The sequence below is a fragment of the Podarcis raffonei genome, chromosome 10, assembly GCF_027172205.1.
Source record: "Podarcis raffonei isolate rPodRaf1 chromosome 10, rPodRaf1.pri, whole genome shotgun sequence".
Classification (NCBI taxonomy): Eukaryota; Metazoa; Chordata; class Lepidosauria; order Squamata; family Lacertidae; genus Podarcis; species Podarcis raffonei.
Window position 1 is genome coordinate 6574650 of NC_070611.1, and position 18119 is coordinate 6592768.

General features: G+C 40.8%; 1 protein-coding gene across 1 annotated transcript in view; it reads right to left on the bottom strand.

Moving 5' to 3' along the window:
- Positions 1-18119, bottom strand: part of FBXL13 (F-box and leucine rich repeat protein 13) — a 72783-nt gene that overhangs the window by 4482 nt on the left and 50182 nt on the right. The window contains 5 exon segments of the mRNA XM_053406703.1: positions 6163-6246; positions 13647-13773; positions 15029-15148; positions 16837-16999; positions 17179-17296. Coding sequence (XP_053262678.1) covers positions 6163-6246; positions 13647-13773; positions 15029-15148; positions 16837-16999; positions 17179-17296 — 612 coding nt within the window.

Here is an 18119-nt window from a genome sequence, read left to right on the forward strand (position 1 = left end):
TTGGCACGGATGGACAGTGGCTCTCCAGGGTTTCAGATGAGCTTTTTTTCTAATCACACCTGGGACATTCTGCTTGCAAAGTATGAGCTGTGGAACTGAGCTACAGTGGTGCCTCGCAAGACGAATGCCTCGCAAGACGAATGCCTCGCAAGACGAAAGAGTTTTTCGTTTTTTGAGTTGCTTCGCAAGACGAATTTCCCTATGGGCTTGCTTTGCAAGACGAAAACGTCTTGCAAGTTTGTTTCCTTTTTCTTAAAACCGTTAATACCCAGGGTGCATTGCTTGAAGAGGTGCAGTTGCGACTTGACTTCGAGGAGCAACTCATAGCACGCGGTGTGGTAGCCTTTTTTGAGGTTTTTGAAGACTTTGGTGATTTTTGAAGCTTTTCCAAAACTTCTTTTGCAGCCATTTGGTAAGTTAAACTTTTAAAACTTTTTGGGGGGTTTTTGGATTTTGGGTTGGGGTGTTTGGAATTCAAGGACTTGGTGTTGGGGAGGGGTTTGCAAGAATCTGGAAGCTTGTGTGTTTTTTTCTGCATTTTTATGATTTTTTGTGACCATTGGGGCACTCTGCTGTTGTTAAAAAAAAAGATTTCTGGGTTTGGATTTCTGTGTGGTTTGGTGCTTTTGAATTTTTTGGATGTGAAGCACTGATTATTATTTTTTTGGGTTTGCGAAGGTAGGAGCTATGCTGCCATGGGGCCGAAGAAGACTGCTGCTGCAGAGGCCGGCGAGAGGAAGAAGGAGAAGGTTACGCTGGAAATGAAGAAGGAGATCATCCAGAAGCACGACGGTGGAATGCGTGTGACAGACCTCACCAGGGAGTATGGAAGGAATCCATCGACCATCGGGACCATCCTGAAGATGAGGGAAAAGATCCTTGCGACTGATGTAGCCAAGGGAGTCACCAGGATCGTGAAGAACCGCCCAGCTGTTCTGGAGGAGGTGGAGAAGTTGCTGCTCATTTGGTTAGAAGAGAAGCAGCGTGCAGGGGACACAGTGACTGAGGCCGTCATTTGTGAAAAGGCCAAGGCCTTGCACGCAGACCTCGTCCGGCAACAGCCAGGAACCTCAGGCAAGCCAGAAGTCTTCAAGGCAAGCAGAGGCTGGTTTGACCGGTTCAAGACGAGAGCTGGAATCCACAGCGTGGTCAGGCATGGAGAGGCTGCCAGTTCTGATGTTCCTGCGGCTGAAGACTTTGCAGCGGAGTTCCTGGAGGTTGTGACGATGGAGGGCTACGTTCCACAGCAGGTCTTCAACTGCGACGAGACCGGGCTGTTTTGGAAGAGGATGCCCAAAAGGACTTTCATCACTCAGGAGGAGGCCAAGTTGCCTGGCCACAAGCCCGTGAAGGACCGTCTGACCCTGCTCTTCTGTGCCAACGCAAGCGGCGACCTGAAGATCAGTACCTGCTGGACAACGACCTGCCGCTGAAGGCTTTGCTTCTGATGGACAATGCTCCTGCTCATCCTAAAGGCCTTGAGGAGTACTTGTTGGAGGAGTTCAGCTTCATCAACATCATGTTCCTGCCGCCTAACACCACGCCACTGCTCCAGCCGATGGATCAGCAGCTCATCGCCAATTTCAAAAAACTCTACACCAAGGAGCTTTTCAGGCGATGCTTCGAGGTGACTGATTGCACCAACATCACCCTGCGGGAATTCTGGAAGGACCACTTCGACATCGTCACCTGCTTGAAGATGATCACCACGGCCCGGGACGGGATCAGCCAGAGAAATTTGAATTGCGCTTGGCGCAGCCTGTGGCCGGACTGTGTGGCACCAAGTGACTCTGATGCACCAGAGTCAACAGTGGTGCAGGACATTGTTTCCTTGGGGAGGACCATGGGCCTGGAGGTCACAGAGGAAGACGTCAGTGAGCTGGTGGAGGAGCACGACCACGAGCTGACCACCCAGGAGCTGGTCGAACTGCAGGCAGAGGCTGCGCAGGAGCAGGCCTCGCTGGAAGAGGAGGAAGCAACTGAGGAACGGCTGTCCTCCAAAGAACTGAGGGACATTTGCCAGAAGTGGAAAGATGTGCAGGCTTTTGCACAGCGGCACCACCCTGACAAGGACCTGACACGTGACCTTGCAAACACTTTTGATACGAGGGTCATGTCATCTTTCAGGGAGGTGCTGAAAAGGCGGATGAAGCAGCAGACCATGGACAGGTTCTTCAGCAAGAAGCAAAGAGGGAAGAGGAACCTTCTTCGAGTTGTCCCCCAGAGTCTTAGAAAATGTATGTACAGTACACTTTGGTGATTTTTAAATGCTTTTCTGTCATGTTTAGAAACTTAAATTATTGTTTCTTCAATTTTTAAAATGCTCTTTACAGTATGTGTGACTTTAAAGAACACTTAATAAACTCTTTTTGTACCAAATTTGGCTTTGTTTGGACTTTTTGGACTTTTTTTGACCATAGGAACACATTAATTGATTTTCAATGCATTCCTATGGGAAACCGTGCTTCGCAAGACGAAAAATTCGCAAGACGAAAAAACTCGCAGAACGAATTATTTTCGTCTTGCAAGGCACCACTGTACTTCCCTCTCCTAATGAGTTAAGTTATTTACTGGTTGTAGTCAAGAAAAGCTCATTTGAATTATCTGTACACGCTTCTGTGCTCTTTCAAGCCTGCAAACTGCTCTTGGATTTGATTTATTAAGTTTTCATAGTGGTAAGAACAAAAAGGGACTGCAAGGAAAGAAAGAATTGCTTCAAACTTGGTGAAAGGGCATAAAATGTGATTCAGTGTAAACAAGTGTAAGGTGATGCACACAAGGGCAAAAAAAAATATGATAACAGGGTCTGAAGTTGGTGGTGACTGACCAGAGAAAGAACTTAGTGGATTGATCAAGTATAAAATGAAATGGATGTGTGCAAATCTGAATAAAATTTTGTAAAATCTAAATGAAAAAATATATAAAACAAATCTAAATTTCTAAATCTCCCTGATAAGACAGAACATTCTCTCTCAAGAAATTACTCCTCTCATCAGATACTGCAGTCTTCACAACTGTATTTTTATCTTGTCCACCCAGTAGGTGTATATTAGTAAATAAATTTCAATATTGCAAATTGACATAAGTTTCCAGAGATCCTTTCTTCCAAAGGAAACCAAACGCTGTGAAGCACTAGACCCCTGGAATGTCTCACTGCTTGAGAAAAAGGTGCTCATTTGAGACTCTTAAACTTACTAAACTGATGATGAACAGTTTTAAACCTCAAAAGATCATATCCGTAGTTCTTCCTGCTTTAAAAAAGTACTTGTGCTAATTAATCACATTGTCTCAAAGTTGTATTTTTATAGCTGATCAGTTTGTAGAGGGAAAATAATTCAGCGAAACTGCCTTGGCAACACTAGTGAACCAAACATAATCTGGCAATCTTAACACATAAAAGTGATAGAAAACAGCTGTTGTATACTTTTTTCAAATAACACTCTTATTTAGTAAGCTGGTTATTTTTAGAATATACTCTAGACAAGGCTTCAAAGCCCATCTCACAATGTAGGAGCTAATTCAGACTGGAAATATAGGTCCAAACTAGACGACCAGATTTCCCTTCTTTTTACAGCATCCCTGAATTGAGTTGGGACAACTACTCTGGAAGAGAAGTGTTAACCTTATCTTAGCCACCAGCTCCTTCAAGTTTCTATTTGCTCAATTAACAGAGGCATACAAAAATAGGGGGGGGGGGGTTTCATTCTTGTTTATTTAAGCGGAACGTATCCTCCATTAATGTACAAGAAGAAAGAATTAAAATTACACACACAAAAATACAATCCCTTGGAAAAATAATGATGATTATTGGTGTTGGGAGGTAGTATTTTTCTAAAGAAGATTTGGTTTATTTATAAATATCAGGATATTCCTGGAGCGAGGACTTATCTCTTTGAGAAGGAATTGAGAAAGAGAAACTCAGAACATGGTGTTGGCGTGTTCCCCACAAAATTTTGAAACATCTGATAGTGCAAGTGGCCCTCAACATCTAGTGCTGAAAGAAGAGAACTGGGAAAGATTAAAGCCCACAGTCTAACTACAATCTGTTGTATGATGTTAGCAGTCAAGAATCTCCATCTCTGTCATCATCGTATTGGCTCACATGGCCCCTAGCTGATGGATCCAAGTTGCATCCTATATGAAGATGTTACACCACTTATAAAGAAGTGATTAAAGTCACTGTAGCAAGCAAAAAAGGCATGTTCCTTGGAAATTTTGATTAGCTTTAAGGAATTGACTTTGTGGAAGAGAAATTGTTAATCCCATTTAAATAAAGTTTCAGTTCCACGCAGCTTTCTCTAAATGCTTTTCCTGATGTCTGTATGAAAGCCCAGACGACTACATAATGGCTTTCCATAAATTAAGACAGGATATCTGTACTTTTAACACAGTTGCTCTTTACATTACAATAAACAAGGAACATGGAGGCACACTGGAAACTCCATTCATAACTATTCTCCAAAGAATAAATTATTCTGTCAAATGTGTGCTTGTGCATTATCACATGCATACAGAGCAGCAAAATTCAAACCAGCTCTGTGTGGCTGTAGATAATGAATGATACATATATACAACAATAGATTGATGGATGCTTGAATTTTACGACGGAAAGTGTTATGTACTGAGCTGAATAGGATCCAAACTGCAGCAGTCTGATTGGTCCTAGAACAATAGGATCCAAAAGGCAGCAGTCTGATTGGTCCTAGAACAATGCAGCGGTATGATTGGTTGGCAGGAACCACCCAATCATGCTCCAGATAGAAGTGAATCCACAACCTGATCGGCTTACAGTAGAATTCCGGAATTAGCCAATCATGTGCAGCCCATTGTGTAAATAATGTATATAAAGCAGATACTTTGAGGGGACATTCATTCATTCCTCCTCACCACTATGAGCTGAATAAAGAGCATGAAATCACTTTGCGACTCTGAGTATATTTCAGAAAGGTACTAATTTATAGGATAGCATAGTCATTATTTTCATAGTTGTTACTTGATAAAATGTGGTGATCACTGTGATTTCTGTGCAAGATTTTTGGGCATTTTTCAGAATATAGATTAAAAAATATAACAACTGTATAAGTTTGTAGTGAAACCATGTTATTGCTAATGCAGGGTTAATATTTTGCTAGATTAATTCACCGAAGAGTCTCTTTCTATGCTTGCACAAGTCTTTCTCCTCCACTACTAACATTATAGGTGTTTAAGATTTCCTCCTGTTCTTGAAATAGTTCCTTCGTTCCTTCGTGATGGTCGATTCAGCTTCCTTCAGCTGAGTTTCCCCCAGGAATCTGTCCTCAGTCCTTTCTCTCTCTTTTTAGCATACACCAGACACAAATGATGGGACACGACACCATTTTTATTGCAAAGCTGCAGTTTTCTATCCACAATCTGTTTTCTGTCTCAGCCATCTTATCAGAATCCCATGAGGGCTGCATAGCAGCCACTGCCAAAAACACATCCTGTTTTAAATAAGCCCTGCTAAAAAGTAAAGGCAAAACTGCCATTGGTTGCTGTGCAGAGACATTTCCCCCTTCTTAAAATGTTCTAGTTAAATCTCCCTTCCTGGGCTGAATATTTTCTCTTTCCACATTCCAAAACTCTCAGTCACTGTAGTTTCACTTGCCCACATTTGCATCTATAAGGCTCAGGAGTTCAGAGCAAGAGCAGCGCAGTGGTTAACAATATGAGCTAAGAAACTGAAACCGCCAATTCAAATCTCAACTCATCCTTAAATTTCCTGGAACACTTTACGCAAGCCACTATTTATTTATGTAAAGTGGTTTTACAGCCCTTCAATTATATTTCCAGGGCAGTTTACAAAAAGAATAAAACAATGAAAATGTAAATACACAATATATCATAAGCTAAAAGCTATAAAAATCATAAAAGTAGCACACAATAATGTGCCATATAAACAAGTGTTGTAAAATAAAAAGGTCATAATGGTCTGGAGCTGAAAGGACAATTAAAGAGCCCAAGTTGGCATGTAAAGGAAACCAGCCATGGCTTGAGTACATTTTCCTAATGGCAACATGTTTCAACAGTTTTAAGAAAAAAACCTCAGCATATTTACTATTTCATTGTAAATCAGATGTGTTCAAGAGTGACATACATGTACTGATGCTTGTAACATATATATAACATAGGATCTTATTTTACCTTAATTCCTGTATCAGTTAACAGCCTGCATTCTGATATAATAATCTCCTTTATTTTCCAGAGTTTGCCAAGAGCATCCAAAGCCTAAAAATATTTTAGACAAATATTAGTTTGTTGGCACACATATGTAAAAAACCTGTTATACTACATAATGTATTTATTTTGCTTTGCTGTTATTCATGCTGTAGGTCCCCCCCATTACCTTTTAAAACATGTATTCTTTTACCAAAACAAAACATAGTTGGAAATTTAGGAACATGCCATGGATTTGTGCACTCGCTTGTTTGTATGTCCTTCCCTCTACAATCTGCATAATCCTAGTCTGCTATAACTGCCCCAGTTGAAACAAAATGTAATGAAGACATCACAAAACACCATAGGAGTTGTTCAGCAAAACCGGAGCGTGTGTGGTCAGGGGCGTAGGAATGGGGGGGCGGTGGGGGTGGTTGTCTTCCCTGGGGGGGGGGGTGACAAAAAGGCACACCGCGGGGGGCTCACCCAGCTGTCCCTGTGAGAGGCAGATCGCGCCACCATGATCATGTTGCCCCCCTGCGCACAACATTGGCTCCGGGTACCCATGCAGCTAACTCCACCACTTTCCCTGCCTTAGCTGGAGACGGACAAGAGGGGGAGAACAGGACCCTTCGGTTTGATCAGGCAAGGCTATTTTTACGTAGCAGGGATATTTGCAATAAAGCTACCAAGACATTTCCCCCCTACTTTTCTATGTCCATTTGATTATTGCGGTCCATGTGTGCCAGGTATTCAGCAACTAATAATAAAAATAATAGACAAACATGTCTTTCAAACACAGAAGCTGGATGACGTGTTCTCAGTTTCATTCAGCCAAGAGATACATCAGTGCCTCCTAAGACCCCAAAGAAACACAAGTTAAGATCCATACATCACCATTTCAGGAGAGCATTAATATAAGAATATGTTCACGTTAGCATGAAAATGGTTTCTCATTGTTCAGTGAGCTGCTGAGATGGTGCTTAAACAACTGTGCCCTCCTTTGCATGTCTACTTAGAAGAGGGCTGCACTGAGTTCCATGGGAATTCATCCCAGGAAAGCAGGTGTAGAACTGCAGCCTAAGAACATCCGTTTCTTTTTGAAATGGTCCGTTTAATTAAATCAACAACAACAGCCCAATAGTTGAAGTTGAACAATACTTTATTAGGACTAACTCAAATGTCTCAAAAGAATGAGCAAGTGTTTGAGTTGCAGGTTGTTCAGGGCAGATACTAAGAAAAAACGCAAGGAGTAGGAGAGGAAAATGGCCCCTTGAAAGGGATTTGTGCTTCTGATACGGTGCATTACACGGCAGCTTTAAAACAGGGGGTTGGGGGGCTAATCTGTGTCCCTCCAGATGTTGCTGGACTACGTCCCCCACTGGTCCCAGCTAGTATGGCCAATAGGAGTGATGGGAGTTGTAGTCCAGCAACACCTGAAGGGACACAGATTAGCCACCTGTTTTAAAAGGCATTGTAAAAGTAAAGGGAGCTGCACCGAATCATAAGGAAAACATACATCCTTATGAGGGCAATTCCGTTATTAGGCCTACCTATTGCAAAATAGTGTGCAAGGTTCAAGTTCTACCATCAGGCCAGTGAACAGAGCAATGGGGTGGTGGGTTAGAAGAAATTTGTTTCTGGCTGATATTGAAGCCATGGAGTCTGCAGGGGTTTTAAGTGCTTACGCTCACAATGTTAAGTAAATAAACCAGAAAATAACACTTGCAACTGTAAGTATCTTATTTTTCCTTCTTTTAATAATTTCAAATGGGGGGGCGGGGTTTTGACAAAAAAATTCCGCAACGAGTACCACCTGACCTTGCTACGCCTCTGTGCGTGGTTACATAGTTCCCAAACTTGTCAAGCATGATACTTTGTGAATTGCCTGCCTCAAACCACCATTCATATTCAGGCACATTTTATTTACCTCTCCAGCCATTTTAACTACCCGTCTCCTTCTCCCTCCCAGATATATTCTTCTTGGTCTTGCTCCAATTCCGCTGCCTGGCAGTTCCTGTCTTCTACTGACAAGCAACCCCCTGACACATTCATAGCCCGTTGAGTAGTTTCCAACTTTCCTGCCTACTGACTTTGGAGGTGGCTGCTGGGGTGAAATATGAGCAAAACACTACTCTCCTGCCCACCTTCTGGTTCACTGTATCATTCGACATGAGTTTCATTCATAAAACACGGTTTTCCATTCACAAAACATAGTTATGAAGTTATCCTTTCCAGGCAGTGTGCGTGTAAGACACGTGTATGGTGCATGCCCTCAATTTACAGCAGAACCCATTTATCTGCCTGGCGTGTGCCTGACGGGAGGCACTGAATTAGGTCTCTGCATGGCTCTGCAAGGCGCTCACTACTGCAAGGAAGAGGTTGCTGTAGAAGGGAAAGGCGCTAGTTTGTAAAGGGGAAAAGTGGGTTTTTCAAGGGATGCCTATGGCCACTGGGCCCATCACCTCCTGGCAAATAGAAGGGGAAGAAATGGAGGCAGTGAGAGATTTTACTTTCTTGGGCTCCATGATCACTGCAGATGGTGACAGCAGCCACGAAATTAAAAGACGCCTGCTTCTTGGGAGAAAAGCAATGACAAACCTAGACAGCATCTTAAAAAGCAGAGACATCACCTTGCCAACAAAGGTCCGTATAGTAAAAGCTATGGTTTTCCCAGTAGTGATGTATGGAAGTGAAAGCTGGACCATAAAGAAGGCTGATCACCGAAGAATTGATGCTTTTGAATTATGGTGCTGGAGGAGACTCTTGAGAGTCCCATGGACTGCAAGAAGATCAAACCTATCCATTATTAAGGAAATCAGCCCTAAGTGCTCACTGGAAGGAAAGATCCTGAAGCTGAGGCTCCAATACTTTGGCCACCTCATGAGAAGAGAAGACTCCCTGGAAAAGACCCTGATGTTGGGAAAGATGGAGGGCACAAGGAGAAGGGGACGACAGAGGACGAGATGGTTGGATAGTGTTCTCAAAGCTACCAGCATGAGTTTGACTAAACTGTGGGAGGCAGTGGAAGACAGGAGTGCCTGGCGTGCTCTGGTCCATGGGGTCACGAAGAGTCGGACACGACTAAACGACTAAACAACAACAACATGTCTCTGAACTCCTGCTACAATTTCTGTGACACTTATCTTCAACAGAGAGGAAGCTACTGCATTATCAGCGAGTTAAAGTGTGAATTTCAAGTATCATATCTGTAAACACCCACTCACATCTGTAAATAAGCAAGCGTATTGTTTTTGTACTAATTCCTTGAATCCAACCAAGAGAGAAAAACGTGTTGCGAAAATGTTCATGAAATGGTTAGCTGAAAGAATAAAATGTAGTGTATGTTAATAACATTATTACATGGGAAAAGTAGGACATGTTCATGGTATATGTATAAAATTTTACTGCATAATAAAAGGTCTTTTGACAGCTTTTCATGTTTGAAGGAAACAAAGTATGAATGAAAAAGCAGAAGGAAACAGCCTATTTTCATAATTCAATCCATAAACACACACACACACACACACACGATAAGGACTCTCCACTTACTACTAACTTCTGTAGAATACATAACGATTAAACCTTGACTAAATCATTTGGGATACAGGGTAAATAGCCTTATGTCAAAGGAATCCTTGGACTTTCAGTTATGGCAGTTTTCACCATTTGGAAGTGTAGAGAGAGTAAAAAAAATTTATGCATTCTCCACTAAAAAGGCCAATGCCAAATCTGTATTGGTTTACTGTTTACTTCCACTTTGCCAAACCTTTATTAGGCATTACAAATATAGGCCATCATAAAACATCCATATATAAAATTTTAAAATATATACAAATAAACAGCCACGTAAATATATGTAATAGCGAGGATTTTCAATTGAGTTTCTTCCTGCTAAATAGTGCCATTCACCACTCTAAGAGATACTATTGATAAAAACTCAGCCACCCTTATAGTTATGGTTTACTGTATGTCTGAGATAAGCGTACCCTCCAGCATGCCACAAATGACATTAGGGACATGCTTCTAACACTTATGGTACTGAATATTACTCCTCCTCAAGCATTACACTTTGCTTAAGGCTCTACTGTGTTTTATGTGCTTTTCAATAGCAAGTCTTCAGGTGATTTAAAAGTCAATATGGCATTTGTTCTTTAACCAAAAGAACAAGCTTGGCCTTGCCTTTTAAATTAGAAAACATAAATGAAATGACTGGCATGTGAAGAGGAAGCAGATCTGGAAGAAAGACAAGTCTCACAATTCACACCTGTTGTTGGCATCCATTTATCTTGAGAGACAATGGAGTGCACCTCCAGGGGTGAAGTCAAACTGCTGCATTAGCAGCACCCTGGGGTGCAAGCCTGGGCAGTGTATATATGGAGGTTCTGGGATGCCCAGATGACAAGACACACACCCTGCCATGTTGATGTCCAAAGGAAAGCAGAGCAATACATTTGGCACCAGCTTGGCTGCAGGAGTTGCCAGTAGAAGGGGTACAAGGACCCATACAACCATCTTAGGGACTCTACTCCAAATTTGTGTAGGGTTTCCTCCTTAGCCTTTTCTTCTCCAAAATATGTCCCACAAGGCTATGTGAGTCCCCTTACTTGTATTACGTATCTTTATTGCCTTGGGCAACAATGAGTCTCCAAATTTGATTCAGATGTTGTGCTTTATTAAAATTAGCAGCTCAGTTTTTCACAGGATATAAGATCAAAGGAAAGCTTACGTGTTCAGTACATCTGGACGTCAATCCCTATGTTTTGATACATCAGTACAAGTTTAGATGCCTAAAGATAGGGCATTCAGGTTAAAAATACTGACCACTATGATTTCTCTCAACTCAGAAAGGAAATTAAAGCCACAGTCAGGAAGAAAATATATAGTTTCACACACACTCCAAATAATTGGTTTGAAGTAAATAATTAAAATGACACTCTCAGGCAATCACTTCAGCAGTCACACAGTCACACAGCAGTCACAAGGTAATTGAAAATATGATAGAGGGAAATTAATGAAATTATTGGCTAGAATGCAGATTGTGAGAGCTGGGCTAATGTAATACTATGTCAAACTGGGCAGGAAAAATGAACTGTCACTCCAAGGGAGGGGGCAAACAGATTCCATTGGAGTGGTGACATTTTCCTACCTTGCGAAATGGGAGGAACTTAATATTCCATTTGGGGATGTCCTACTGTCCACTGGAGAATGTATAATATAAATATGAAGAGATCCTGTGATGACATTAGGGCAACCAAACTTTCCAAGCAAGGGTCCTATCAGAGTGCCTCTGAAGATAAGAGATTCTGAGAATCCTTGGGACCTTTGGCAGGGCCATCTTGACAAGTGTGTTCCTAAATACTGTATGTTGTTAAGAATTTTTTTTAAGACATATGAAAAAGAAAAAGGTCAGCAGTGTTGGAAGACTAGCCAGTTGAAAATGATTAGGGGAAGGGTAGATATTGAATACGGCTGGATAATTAATTTTTCCAAAGGCAAACAATACTGCGATATGATTGTGTTAAATATACAGCCTCCACTGTAACAATTACAACAATCACATCCACTCTGAGCCCTTTGCTTTTAGTAATGTATCAGTTCTTGTATTTCACTGTGTCTTTGATTATAAGCCAAAATAAAAGTGCAGCAAACACTGAATAAATGTAGTACAGTTATTTTTTCAAGAAAAAGGGTCACGGCAAAATATTAATTTCCACATAGCAAGAATATTTCTCATCTTTAGTATCTCATATGTTGCATATTATTCAAATTATAAACACTGTTTCTTGTTTAAGCCAACAAAGTATGCTAGAGAGTTATTAGGCTGTAGGATGTATTTTTTCCCAAAACTTATTTTTAGATGTCTATGCTCCCAGAGCCCTCAGGATGATATCTTTCTGAACTGAAGCATGCTTGCCACTAGAAAGATCAAGCATCCTTACATCCATTTTAATGAAAAACTTAAGACACAAGAATGTTAGAATACAGCTTACATGACCTTTGCACGACAGGTATAAAAAGACACCCTAAATGCAATACAGCTTTCCATCTTCCACAAGGGAAAGAGAAAACTAACAGAAATGGCTGAATTTACATTTTAAAAGTAAAACAGACTTGTTCTAAAAACACAGAAGATGATAGATAGATAGATAGATAGATAGATAGATAGATAGATAGATGATAGATGATAGATAGACAGATAGATAGAGATAGATAGACAGATAAAGTGCTTCACTGAGCTGGTTCATACATCACAATAAGGCATGGTTTGTGGCTTACTATGATTGAACAGATTCTTGGCTCACAGCTCAAGGTTTGTCTGGAAAGAGACCAATCACAAGTGCTGGTTTGCACATAACACTAGAATTAATCACACCCTCCATTTATTAACTGCAACTAAATATGTGATTGCAAAAGGGGGGGGAGAGAAAACTTTAAATGCAAATCTTTTTGAAGCCTGGATTTTGCAAGTATGGGGCATCATGCTTATGGACAAAGTAGCCATTTCACAAAAGGGTGCCGGAGCAGCTGGCTACGCCCCTGGACTTACCCCTTCTATACGACATGGTATCATTTTATCAACTTTGTTAAGACAATTGAACATGGTTTCCCATATATCCAGTTAACATATATGGTTTTTTAAATGTAAACAGCCTGGTGTACATCAGACCCTCAGGTGCTGGGGAGGAGAGTAACCAAAAATAAACTCCCCTCTGAATGCAAATAGCAATTTTGAAAGGGAGGGTGTTTCACAGGAGAAGGAGAAAACACCTACCTCCTACAGTCCCAATGCTACTCAGGACACCTCATGACTGTAATCTGTATTTTAAAATATGCTCACATTGTTGCATTCATACAATTAACATCACATCTAGTTTAGCCATTAACTGTACTTCTTTGTCACCATATGCTGCTATCTGTACTTTCAATAGTTTCTTGAACATTTATAAGCTTTAAAATGGCTGTATTAAGCCTCTGGGGTAACAGATATCAATATTTCAATACTGTAAGTCATGAACTAGTCTTAGTTCCATGATCTTCCATGCCTTGCACTCCAAAGAGACTCTGTTTTGCTACTGCTGTGAATACTTGGTCTCAAACCTTTATAAGTCAACAGTGAACTTGTAAGAAAGATTGATTGTGTTAACTGAAGAACCTTAGCATGAACATTATTAGATTAATAAAAAGCAATTTTCCCAGTTATCTCATGTTTCAATAACCCAACCCACAAACTTTACAGTTTATCCTATTTAGCTCATATCTTGCTGTAATCCCTTATTTTTGAATGCTGTTCTATTTCTTGTTCCTTCCAATGTGCTACAGTGACCAAAAGGCAAAGAGGATGTTAAGAATTAAGAAAAGGAATTGAGAATAATACAGAGAATATCACTGTGACTCACAGAAATTGCTGGCACAGCAATACTAAGAGCATACAGGAACACATTGCCATGCCTTTGTGCTTTCATTTTTACCTGGTCTGTGACATTAATTCCAGAAATATTAAGATATGCGAGTGAGGAGATCTGTGTTAAAGCATCAATTCCAGCATCAGTCACAGATTGACAATAACGCAGATTCAGATAAATCAGATTGTGGCACCTTAAAAAACAATAGATCTTGTTATTTCTTTTCTTATTATGCCATACCTGTGCAACTTTTGGCTTGGGTTTTCATAGGACACTTCCAAAATTACAATAAAAATGTTCATTTACCTGCTCACAAAACAGGATACCCTAAGATACTAACTAAGACCATCCTATAAATATTGTTTTAAATTAGTTATTGGGCACTTCAGTGTTAGGCTGTATTGTAGCCTGCCTCACTATTCCTGTTCAGTATTTTAAAAAACATGTAAAATGTTTTTTCAAGCTTTTCTCATTTCCTTTTGACAGTTTTGTTCATGTGAGGCATTCTCAGCTTCAGAATAAAATATGGAACATTCGCATGAACAAATTAGCCAAAGGAGACCAGTAAGTAGATCCTTTTTCATTAAATGGAAATTGTCATTATTATTAGGTACTAGAACACGGACAGTGGTTGTAAAAAAGCAACTTCAGGTATGCCTGGGACTTGCATATACCCAGTGGAATTTTTCCCTTTTCCCTTTGAGTAACAACCCCCACTTCCACCCCACCTGCCCTTTCAACTGTTTTGAGACGTTCTCAGAGTTTCAAAAGTAGTTTGCCATGTATACTCAAATAACATAAGCCCAAAGCCTCTTTGATACATAGAACTTATATGGCCTTTTGGATCCCCAAAACAAAACTGCTATGTTTTGATTATCTGATAATTATAATGAAAAACAAATTATGCATAAATATAGATACACACACACACATCCATATTAAAACCAGCAATAAATAAAATTATCTACAGGTATTAGGGAAGAAAAATAATTTTCTAAACACTTGTAGAATATCAGAAATTTTGAACATTGAATCCTATGAATCATTTTTAAGTTGTCAGTTTTGCAAAAAAAGCTGAGACATTAATGGGTATGTGATTCACGGTTAAATTATTTATAGTCCTGTGCTTGTCTATTCAGAAGTAAGATTCACTGAGTTCAATGGGGCTTATTCACAGGTGATTATTGGATTCCAACCTAAATTCTATGAACAGTTCTTAAGAAGCTCCATTGAAATGACTCCTAAAACATTACAGCTGAGCTGTGAATTCCATTGATTTCAACAGGACTTAGTCACAACAACTCACTTTGCTTTATGTACTATGCACAACATCTTTCCCTAAGCTAGATATCAGAAACAAGGTTGATTTTAACAAGAATTTTGAAGCAACATTCCTGAAACGTATCTTGTGTTTCACCAAACAAATAATATATATGGCATTATGGTACCTGTGGGCTATTTTTGTGATAGCACTGTCAGTGATATAGGAACAATTGGCCAAGCTGAGTTCTCTTATATTTGAGCCTGAAGCACCATCAGTAAATGCTTTTAGTCCTCCATCACTGACTCTAAAACAAATAGAAAATAAGTTATCTGATATCACAATTCTAATAATGTCCTAAATACTAGCATTTGAATGCAAGATCATCTGTAACTAAACTATACAGCAGTCAATATTTGTCTCTGCATCTATTACAAAAGTGAGTGCTACAATGCTAGTTTTTTCAGAACTACAAGCTAAACAATGAGATTGTTGGAAACCTGTTTCCATCTAGTAGCTAAATGGCAATGTTCTCTGAGAAGGAAGTCTCATTAAAATGAACTGGACTTACTTCCAAAACTTGACTCTCACCAGGAGTGCCAACTTGGCTCCATGACCATGGGTGCCTGGGGCAATGGGTGCCATGCAGCATGCATGGCCCTGGCACCGAAAGTTGTGGGTGCTCAGGCACCCAGGCTCCGGGGAGTTGACACCTATGAATCTCACTGTGGGTGAGAGTCAAGACAGTGTGAGCAGTAATCCATTCATTCAACAGGACTTCCATTTCCTCCCCACTGCCTCCCGCAGTCCCTCAACTCCATATGGTCAGAAGCACACAGGAGACTGAAAGAGAGAAGAGAATCCCAAAATCCCACTGCACAAGTAAATTTCTATTGCAAACACAAGGATGGTAAGTATGGAATAAGGTAAAGGTAAAGGGACCCCTGACCATTAGGTCCAGTCGTGGCTGACTCTGGGGTTGTGGCGCTCATCTTGCTTTATTGGCCGAGGGAGCCGGTGTACAGCTTCCGGGTCATGTGGCCAGCATGACTAAGCTGCTTCTGGCGAACCAGAGCAGCGCATGGAAATGCCGTTTACCTTCCCACCGGAGTGGTACCTATTTATCTACTTGCACTTTGATGTGCTTTCAAACTGCTAGGTTGGCAGGAGCGGGGACTGAGCAACGGGAGCTCACCCCATCGCAGGGATTCGAACCGCCGACCTTCTGATCAGCAAGTCCTAGGCTCTGTGGTTTAACCCACAGCACCACCCGTGTCCCATGTATGGAATGTCACCCACTAAATTGAAATAATTTACTGAACAGTAGTCCACTAACTTCAGTACGACTACACAAGAATAAGTGGTTCTTGTGGTCTCACTCAAATGGGTGGCTTTATGATGCTTTTACTAGAGTGGCCCTGTAATGCATTTAAGTGGTAGACACTTGCCCACACCACCCCCAATCTTGTTGTCTCTGCCATGTCATCAGTCTACATTTTATCACTGTTGCTGCACTGCATCTGGGGAAGGAAGCCGTTGATGTCCTGTTCTACAAATATGTGCTGGTTGGTCTAGCACAGGGGTAGGCAACCTAAGGCCTATGGGCCACAAGCGGCCCATGGGGGTCGTTTAACCGACCCACAAGCCGCCCCTGAACTGAGCCACCCACTCGGTGAGTCCCCGCATGCTGCGCTAAACCGGCGCAGTGCGGAGCGGGGACTCGCTTTTGTGGTGCCGGAAATTGTGTCTGTGCAGACGCCGGAAATCGGGGGCGCAATCCAGCCCACGGAGGGATCTCCGCTGGAGTGAACCGGCCCAGGTGAGGTAAACCTTGCCAACCCCTGGTCTAGCATATTGTGGTGTTACAGTGGGGCACAGACCTTTTCTCTGTTCTGTGTGCTTATTTGCAGGCATGGAGGCTAAGACATTTTTTTGCTAATTTGCAATTTTGTTAAAATGAATAACCCACACAGTCATTTGAATGTAACGGAATACCTTATGCAATCTGATAATTTCAGTACAACAATATCAGGCAGCGGTGCAATCATCTTGAGACTCAAATCTGTTATCTTCTGGCAGTCAGACACACAAAGGTGTTTCATATGAGGCCAGGATTTGCTTATGAGTTTGAAAGTTAGGTCAGTAATCTGATTACTCCCTATTGAAATCACAAAACAACAATTAGGTTACATTTGGCCTGAAGTCAATAGCTTTTTCAGTCACAAAAAGCATGTCTACTTATGCACACGTCTATTTATGTCAAAGAGCCAATGCCATGGTAAAAAGGTAACACATACAACTATTTTGCAGGAACTATTATACTATGTCATCACTAACCTTGTATTTTCATCTTGACAAGTTTACATTTAGCAAGTGCTTTAAAAGCTGCATCAGAAACATGTGGGGATTCATTAAATTCAACAGACACAATCTGATGGCATTTTTCAGCTAAAGCCTTTAAGAGAAAATACACAGGTTTCAAATGCATTGTATTTTATGTGGAAAATATACATTTTATAATAACAAATGCTGGAGTTTCTATCCTCTCATATCCAACTGAATACTAATAACTGAAGAAGTAAAAATGGCACATCAATTCTGATATTGTTCTTAGTAGCTACTGTTAGACTACTGCTGCAAAATCGAAACATATCTCTGCATAAAGTTAAACGTTTGATAAAAATGACACACCCATTAGTTTTTTTATATATATATTGCATTACTGAGTGCTTAACAATCTGATTCAAATTGGATTGAAGGTAAATTCATCTGAAATCATCTTCTGATTAAATATGTACAGTACAGTAATAGGTTATTAGCTGTTATGGATTACTGGGGGATTGGACTCATACAATATACCATAATCTCATATCATTCAGATGTCAAATATCGCTATCCAAATTCATTCCTAAATAAAAATAAGTAAAATAATATTGTTAAGAGTATGGGGGAAAGATTCAGTAAAGAGCTAGAATTTGATCAAACTTATAAATTCATGAAGCAAAGTTTGATTAATTAAAACTAAACCAAGGGCTGTTGCATTCAGTTTAGGATCACAAGCTGAGGCAGCGTCACATAGCTAGCCAGGGATAAGCCAAGCCGCTATCATGAAAAAAGGGGTTGATGGCCCATCTAAGAAGAAGAGTCTAAAAAGAGACTGCCAAAGTGAATGGGTTAGTGTGGCAGGTGGCAGGAAAAGAGTGTCTTTAGCAAGGTGTACTGGAGAGAAGAAGGGAGAGAAAAAAGAGAGAGGTCCATCTTGGGCAGGCTGGCTGAAG